The sequence below is a fragment of the Hemicordylus capensis genome, chromosome 7 (genome assembly GCF_027244095.1).
Source record: "Hemicordylus capensis ecotype Gifberg chromosome 7, rHemCap1.1.pri, whole genome shotgun sequence".
NCBI classification, from domain to species: domain Eukaryota; kingdom Metazoa; phylum Chordata; class Lepidosauria; order Squamata; family Cordylidae; genus Hemicordylus; species Hemicordylus capensis.
In genome coordinates this window covers 25,274,458-25,282,932 of record NC_069663.1, presented here as the reverse complement: position 1 = coordinate 25,282,932, position 8,475 = coordinate 25,274,458, and the positions used below count along the sequence as shown (strand labels likewise).

At 52.1% G+C, this 8,475-nt stretch overlaps 1 protein-coding gene across 1 annotated transcript; it reads right to left on the bottom strand.

The window, feature by feature from the left end:
• Positions 1-1,267: 1,267 nt before the first annotated feature.
• On the bottom strand, positions 1,268-7,796 carry CCDC97 (coiled-coil domain containing 97). Its single transcript, XM_053268897.1, has 5 exons — positions 7,629-7,796; positions 4,683-5,657; positions 3,150-3,407; positions 2,533-2,662; positions 1,268-2,001 (listed from the first exon to the last, which is right to left on the bottom strand). The coding sequence occupies exons 1-5, from the start codon at positions 7,669-7,671 to the stop codon at positions 1,887-1,889; spliced, it is 1,521 nt and encodes a 506-aa protein (XP_053124872.1). The 5' UTR covers positions 7,672-7,796; the 3' UTR covers positions 1,268-1,886.
• Between the last annotated feature and the right edge of the window lie 679 nt (positions 7,797-8,475).

Sequence of the window (8,475 nt, the reverse complement as noted above, 5' to 3'; positions counted from 1 at the left end):
TCCTTCCCCTACTAAAGCATAAAGACTGGCAAGGCGGGGAGGGAGCAATCCTCGCTATCAAAGAAGCACTGGAATCCCCATGCCGCCGTCTGCATGGTAAGGAGAGACAGTTCCGACCAGCCCCATCTCTAAGCCTGAGACGCCACTCTCCCCTGCACAGCTGGGGACAGAACCCAGGAGTCCTAGCGCCTTTGTTGGCTTAGCATCTGCTGCCCCCTGCTGACCACACATGCCAGCAACAAGAATGGCTGATCGTAAATTCCAGGGTCTCAGCCATTCAGGAGACCTTTTCACATTCCAGGATACCTTCTCAGCTTGCAACAGACTTCAGCAGCAACCCTTGTGATCTGAGTGCAGCTTAGAATACGCCCCGGAACCCTCTCCAAGGCAGGATGGGGAGAAAGATGTCCTTGGCAGTCAGCTTGATATGGAAAGGGTTTGGAAACTATGGGCCTAGACATACATAGAACCCAGGAGTCCCGGCTCCTGGTCCGCTCTCTTCCGGCACACCAGGCCTCAACCCTCCCCTCCAGCTGGAAACAGGACCCAAGAATCCCAATCTCTATACCTTCACGGTCGAAACAGGGTTGCCACGTTTCCCCCGCCAGCCCTGCTCCTTTGCCTCTGACAGATGCCTGACGCACAGAAATTAAGCAGCCAGTGAAGATAAAATAAGAGGGGAATGTTTCATGTATAATTTCAAACTGTTGTCAAAAGGCACAGGAGCTCAGGCAATGAGAAAGAAGGTGGCTACCTGAGGCCCCAACTCCTCTCCCTAGATGTGGGTAAGCAGGCAAAATCTTCCCGCACAGCAGCAGCATCTAGGCCACCCCATGGCACCCCCCATCCACCAGGTGAGACCGCAAGCAGCCTTCTCTTTGAACTGCCGTTCTGTTTAGGCAAAAAAATGACCCACCCCTCTGTCAGCAACCAAGTCATGGCAGTTCACAAGCTACTAAAAAGAGGGCAGCCTCTTTTTAATGGGTTTTTTACCCATCTCTGCTCGGAAACAAAGCGAGGCCCGCACGGCCAGTTTTCAGGAATATTTGGCGGGCATTTAAAAACTGTCAACGCTTGGGCAACATTTAATAGAGCCATCTAATTTCAGCACTGGAAGGGACCTTGGAAACCTTCCTGTTTAAGAGAGAGGGGGGCAGTGCAAGGCACACATGCCGGCGAGTGTGAGCTCCGGTCCGGTTTCCCAGGCCCAGGGTAGGATCCTTAAGAGCGTAAGAAGAGTGCCACCAAAGTTCCATCAAGACCAGGATGCTTCTTCACGCAAAACGTGATTTATTTTCAACCCCCAACTGGGGGAGAAATCACAGGCTGCGACTCACCAACAAAGCAGCCAAAGTTCTCTGACAACAACGTCTGACACCCCAGGTTGTCCAAACTTGGGGGTAGTTCCAGCCCACCACAGAGACGCATTACAGATAGGCCAAAGGGAAATCAGAGGGGGGAAGAGACCAAGTCTCATTAAATTGTTGTCTCATCTATACAATAGGGAGGTTCAGAAGTGAGAGAACCACCATAAATGAGAAGACCACTTCGGTCCTAGCACTTCCGAAACAGAACGCAGGTGGCCTGCTCCGAAGGGAGCCTTCCCCTTTCTCTGCATCCTCCCTCGCCCACCAGTAATTGGGGAGCTGCAGCCTAGGGAACAGCCATGGACCTCAGAGACCAGACCTGCAACTACTAGGATCACAAAAACATTCCTTTCTCCAATCTGGATCTGCTCTCCCGCTCCCTGGGCTCGGATCAGTGAACAGGACCCTGTGGCAGGACAGTCACACAGCAAAGAAAGAGGTCAAACGTGCAGCCCCTCTTGCGTCCTGGGGGACCCCTCCCCTCCATCTTGGGGCCAGGATCTCCACTTGCGGACCCATCTACTCCGCTTCCATAGCATCAGCGTCTTCCGGGTCCTCCCCATCAAAGTAGCGCTCTTCCTCATCCCGTGATACAATGTCCAGGTTGTCAAAGTCTGGGTTCTCATCCACCTCGCTGGGTTGGGGAGAAGGGAAGGGGAGACACATGGCCACAGGGAGGGGTTACTCCGAGGGCATGTTTACATGGCACATTCAAACCCACTTCAAACTCCAGAGCTGGCACTGAGGGACCATCTGCTCCTACCGGTGGGAGAGGAGTCAGGGCCACCAGCTTCAGGCCAGCCTTTGGTAGCCAACCTTTACTGGCCACGGCCGTTGACACCCCTTCTCCCTAGCCCTCTGGCCTGTGCAGAGGACTTGGGAGAAGGAAAAGCTCAGCCTCTCGCTCCATGCTGGGCTTTGGAGACTTCCCAAGCCTGTGGCTCCTTCGGAATGCCTCCAAAGTCTGGCACGAAGTGAGCGACTGACTCCTCTCTTCCCTGACCCAAGAACTCTTCACACATTAGAAGCATGAAGCACGGAGGCCCGCCCATCCCTCTCCAAATCAACAAGCAGAACCACCAACCGATGAGATGTGGCAACCTAACCTGGCCGATTCTCGCCTTGATTCCTCCCCGTGCCCAGCCCAGAGTCCTCTCTGCCTCACCTGTAATCAAAGTCCCGGTCTTTGCCATCCAAGAAGCGCTGATACATTCGGCTGGTGAACTCCTCCCGCAGAATCGCCTTCTCCTCTTGGTCAGGAACCCACTCCTCCATGTCGAGGTCAGCCGCCTGAGCTAGCAAAGGAAAGGCACACAGGGTGGCGCTTCAGTGTTCCTCCTAGAGCTCGAACGAAGCTGCCTTCCCCGCTTCCCTGGGGATCCCTGGGTCCCAGTCGTCCATCCCCGGCTCCAGCCACTAGACCTCACTCTTCCTTCCCACCCACGTCAAGAATCCAAGGGACCGGGCTCCCAGTTTTTCTGCTCAAGCAAAGCAGGCCTCTCTCTATCCCACTGACCCCAGAGATCCAGTGCTCACAACACGGTGCTCGAGCCACCAGACCCCACCCCTCCCATTTCTTTCCTCTGTGCGTGGAAAGACTTTTGTTCTGGGCGGCAGTATCAAGACAGTGTGTGTGCACATGCAGTCAGAATGGGGTCTTCCTGATTCAACCTGAGTGGGATTTAAAATTAACTGAGCCAACATTTAAAAAACAAACAAACTTGTGTGCGTGTGCACATGCCTTACAGGGAACACTGGACCCCATTTCCTCTCTCAACCAACCTTCACCGTCGTCGTCATCATCTTCTTCCTCTTCCTCTTCTTCACAGGCCTCCTCCTGCTCTTGCTGGATCTGCAGGCGCCGCTGGATGACCTGCTCCTGGTAGGAGTCCAGGAGGACGCCCGAGAGGGAGCCGGCAGCCTCTAGCTTGCAGCTGCCCAGCTGCTGCAACTCCTCGTCACTCAGGTACTGCCCAATGTACTGTTCGTAAAGAAGCGGGTCTCGGCAGCGCATCTGCTCGTCGCTGAAGTATTCCCCACCTGCACGCCGCAGAGAGAGGAGTCTGTGACCAAGAGCTCGGGGCGACAGGTGTGGAAGTAGCCACACCTTCTTGGTGAGCAGTGGCAAACAGCTGCACAATTAGGGACGGGGGTTAGATGGATGCTAGCCCCTTATGCTAGTCTTCCCTTAGAATCTTTTAGCCCTGTAAAAGCACAAAAGATTGTGCCAGCCACAATCCAAGAGCGAAGCAGAGCTCCAAGCCTCAGAAAGGCACCCGCTCCTCCGAATCTCTCCCTTCTTTCTCCTCCGCTTTGGAGCTCCCTCTTTTATCCCAGTTCTCACAGATGCTGCTTGGCTCCTATCCCTGTGGCTACAGTCCTGGTATTATTATCCCTATATACCTTTTTAATTTTAAATTGCTGTAACGTTTTGACCTTTCTATTTGTTGTTTTTATTGTTTTGTTGTAAACTGCCCAGAGACTTGTGTTTCTGGGCGGCATATAAAGATGTTTAAATACATAATCAACAAATATATTGCAGACTGGGAAAGGAAAGGTCCAGCAGCTGACAGACAATCACTTGCTAAAGGGCACCTAATGAGCTTAGATCGGAGACTCCGTGGCCCAAAGTTTAAACTCTCAGCTGCTGTGCTATGCAAACAGCTGGCTCCAGTGAGTCACTAGGACCTAAGTTTATATTGTGCTGCTAGAGGACCCAAAGCACGTCACAGACACATTTGTACTATAGCCCTTATCCTTATAGCCACCGTTATAGATAGGATCAGCCTAACCTACTTCACAGGGTTGTTGTGAGGAGAAACTTAAGTATGTAGTACACCGATCTGGGCTCCTTGGAGGAAGAGTGGGATATGGAAATGTAAAAATAAAATAAAATAAAATAAAATAAATAAGAAATAGGAGACTGATAACGTGGCTTCCTCAAGGCCGTCCAGCGAGTTCATGGCAGAGGCATCCAGCTTCCAGATGTCCCTCCCCATGGGAGTCTTGCAGGAACTACCCAATTCATGGCTCTGTCCATTTGCTACTAGACTGCTCCAGCTCTGAATGGAAAAAGCTGTCATCACCTGCCTGTGTCTGCAGGTCAGGCAGCAGCTGGCTGAGGAGCTGGCCAGCTCAGCAACACACGAGAGAGCAGGACAAAAATCAATGGGGTGAGAGAGAAGTGTCGAAGGAACGGTTCACACACCAGTGGCAAAACCAGGGGGGGGGGGGGACTCAGAAGCATGGACTCCCATCTCCCCCAGCTTCCACTACCCGCCGAGACTAAAACCCAGATGTTCAGGCCTCCCTTACCTCGGATGAGCTGCTGCAGAGCTGCATAGCGCTTGTTCCGCAGCCGGGTGTGTCGCGTTTTGCCCAGGCTGGCCCTGCGCACTTCAGCGCAGTAGAAATCAGCCTCGTAGCTGCCGGACAGGTGGCGGAAGCAAAACAGGTGCTCTTCGCGAAGGGCCGTTCGGAAGCGCTCCAAGAAGACCAGGGGCTTGGCACAATACAAGTCCCGTAAGATGTCCAATTTCTGGGCGGGGGTGAAATCTGGCTCATCCTTCTGTTGGCTCCTCACAGCCAAGCGGCTGTTAGCCACAGCACGGAACATGGCTAGCAAAGCAGGGTCATCTTCCTCAGTGGACTGGGTAGGCGTCAATGTGGAACGAGCACACTCTTGCCTTCTGCCATCCTGGAGGGATAGTTTGGCATTGGAGGCCTCCTCCCCATTGGGAGTGCCGTCAGTTGAGACGGCCCCTGATTTTCCACTGTTCCAGTGAGATGATTCATTGATTCTACTCACATAACCTGTGGCTGGAGTTTCAGTCTTTAATTCACCCCAACAGGAGGGGAGAGGGAACAAGCTGGGAGATCCATGCTTCCTAACAGGAGGGTTTGATAGATTCCATAACTGCCCTCCCCTATCACAAGATGCCTTATCAGAGGCCGTATTTCTCTCTGAGGAGTGACGGTGTGCTTCTGGCCTCCCTGACATTTCTTCCCCCCAATGAAAATGGCATGGTGCAGAGCTGTTAGCACCCCCAAAACCATTTGAGGCCAAGGCATGTGGCTTCCATTCACTCCCTTGGGAGACCTGGAAGGACACACCAGAAACTCTGCTGTTCTTTGGAGGAGAGTCTTTAGCAGCTGGGATTGCCACCATCTCTTCGGCAGAAGCAAGTAGCTTCACGGCTTCAGTTTTGTCCGAAAGAGAGCTCTCCAACATCTCTGCGAGGGGAGGCTTATCTGGTTGCTCTTGTTCTACTTTCCTCAAGGAGTCAGCACCTAGAAAGGCAGAAGAAACTCCTGATGGTGTTGGTCACACAGCTACATGTTATCAGGGGTGAACAGTGTATGAGACCTCCAAAAATTGTTCTAGGGGACAGTTAGAGTAAAGGGAAATCCACTGCTGCATAAATGAGCACAAATGTCAGAGGGGAATACCAAACTACTAAGCACAAACAGTAATGACAGAAGCGTCAAAAAGCAGAGGCATTGACAGATTTGCAAGCTCATTAGCAGCATGTGCAAAGTGGCAATTCTGAATTGGATAATAATCAGATATTCCTTTTGGGGGGAAATATGCTTGGCACTGCTGTCTGGGTGTTGGTGCAGAGTCAATTTTAACTTCATGGCGTTTCACTTGGGGCCAAGCCCTATTTCAGTGATCTTCACTATTTTTCAAACAAGAGCCACTTTGGCAAAGAAGCCTTCACTGTGAGAGCCATTTCGCACTGTGAGGACCTCCACACAGTACTGCACTTTTCTCAGTACTGAGAGGACAATTAAGAGGCAGGGAGCCCTCTCTTAAGAGCCCTAAGAGGAAAGCACTGGGAAGGGCAACACTTCTTAGCACTCTGTGCACGCCTTCTAAGATGGTGCAGGGGCTCAAGATGGGGAGGGGGGCTCCATTTCCCTTAAAGGAGCCCCCCATCCTGGGCAGCACAGTGAGAATGGCATTCTCTGCATGGTGCCAGGGAGACTGTGCAGAGTATCCAGCTTTGGACAAAGCGTCACACAGGCCCAATAAACAATTAGTCAGGGGGCTGCACTTAGGGTTGATGGGGGCTGGCCCCAGGGCCTTACAATGAATAACACTGCCCTATTTCATCCCAGGCTCACTAGGTGGCTTTAGGCAAGTTTCCTCCTCAATCTGGCCTTTGACTAGAGATGTAGTGGTTCTTCCCCTCTTGGGCACTGAATTTTTTAACTGTATTTTTGATTTTATGATGTTGTATTTTAATTATGCTTTATACTGGTTTTATTGTAACCCTCTCTGAGACCTTTGGGTATAGGGTGGGCTAGAAATGTACATTTAAAAATAATAAATAAATAAACAACAAAGCTCCCCCCTACACACACACACACACACACACTCTCGAAAGACTCTCTAGCTTCAACAGCTGCCTAACAGGCAGAAAAACCCACAGGGGCAGCTTAAACTGATAAAACAGATCAATAAGAGCCCCTGGTGGCGCAGTGGTAAAAAACAACAACTGCTGCCCTGTAACCAGAAGGTTGCAAGTTCGATCCTGACCAGGGGCTCAAGGTTGACTCAGCCTTCCATCCTTCCGAGGTCGGTAAAATGAGTACCCAGAATGTTGGGGGGCAATATGCTAAGATCATTGTAAACTGCTTAGAGAGCTCCGGCTATAGAGCGGTATATAAATGTAAGTGCTATTTGGGGCCCCCAAAAGTGTATGGGGATTGGGTTGGGGAAGAGGAATCACTTTAGAAGGAAAAGATAGATTCCGACCCCCCTCCCCTAGTTTTTTTGCCTCTCTGGGTGTTAGTTTTACCCAAATGGGAAGAAGAAAACACACACACACACACACACACACACACACACACATATGGAAAAGAAAACCCCTGGAGAAGTTCGGCCTGCCAAGCCAGCTGTTACAAGCAGCCACTGGGGCTTCGCCAGAAAAAAAGGCGCAGCCCGCCCTGGGGGGTTTGATAACCTTAAAAAGAGACAACCACGAACTGCCCTAAAGGGCGCCCCTCCCAAGTGCGAGAGCCCAGGGAGCACCCCAGTTCGGAAATAACGCAGAGGACTTTGCTGCTGCTCCAGAGTCTGTACACAGCAGGAGCTGAAAACGTGGCAATTGGGACGGACGTTGAGGGCTGGGCGGCGGCAGCAACAGCCGCAAAGAGAAGGGTGCAAGCAAGGCCCTTTCTGGGGACACATTTCAGTGAGACACCGCTACCTCCCCTCACCCAAAATAATACGAAGCGCGGGGACGGGGCACTCACTTGGGGGAAGCGGCTCCAGAGGGTCACCCCCTCCGGCTTCCATCCCCAGACCGAGCTCGGTGAAAGTACGTGCACCGCGCCAATCGAAACGGGCTTCCTAGCGGGAACTTCCGGCCCAGCTGTGCGTGGAGAATAGGAGCTCCCTCCGGCGTGGGGAACGTGGCACCCGAGACATTGGTTCCGGGAAGATTCCAGCCGCCCATTGGGAGGATTGGGAAAGGGGCGGTGGGTGGGGATTAGGTGTAGGAAGGAAAACTCCCGAGGCCACCCCAAGGCGCCGCTTGTTTGCAAGAGGGCGAAGCCTCGGTTAAGGGAAACCCTGCCGAAATAGCCTAGGTCGGACCATGGGCCTTTTGTAGCAACTGCTGCTCCAGGAGCTCCCAGGATTGGGTCCCCATATGTTATTGGTCCACAACTCCCAGCCCTGCTGGATCAGACCCAAAGTCTATCTACTACTCCTGCATCCTACTTCCCACAGTGGCCCACCAGATGCCTCCAGGTAGCCCACGGGCAAAAGATGACGGCATGCCCTCTCTCCTACGGTTGCTCCCCTCCAATTGGTACTTTTCTTGCCTCTGGGGCTGGAAGTGGCCTGTAGCCATTGCTAGACTCATTCGCCATCAATTTGTCTAAGCCTCACTTAAAGCCATCCAAGCTGGTGGCCATCACATCCCACAGCAGAGGATTCCATAGATTAAATATGTGCTGTGTGAAAAAGGACTTCCTAATTGTTTCATGGAATGACCCCTGGTTCTAGTGTTCTAGGAGGAAAAATTTCTCTCTATCCATTCTCTCCACACCATGCATTTTAGAGATCTCTAAGATGTCTCCCCACAGACTTTTTTTC

What these genes read in the sequence shown, in the direction of transcription:
- CCDC97 (XM_053268897.1), bottom strand. Translation starts at nt 7,671, where the DNA reads ATGGAAGCCGGAGGGGGTGACCCTCTGGAGCCGCTTCCCCCAA. An exon ending in TCTGGAGCCGCTTCCCCCAA is followed by an intron (nt 5,658 to 7,628) that starts GTGAGTGCCCCG and finishes CTGCCTTTCTAG; the next exon opens with GTGCTGACTCCTTGAGGAAA. An exon ending in TCTGCAGCAGCTCATCCGAG is followed by an intron (nt 3,408 to 4,682) that starts GTAAGGGAGGCC and finishes TGCGGCGTGCAG; the next exon opens with GTGGGGAATACTTCAGCGAC.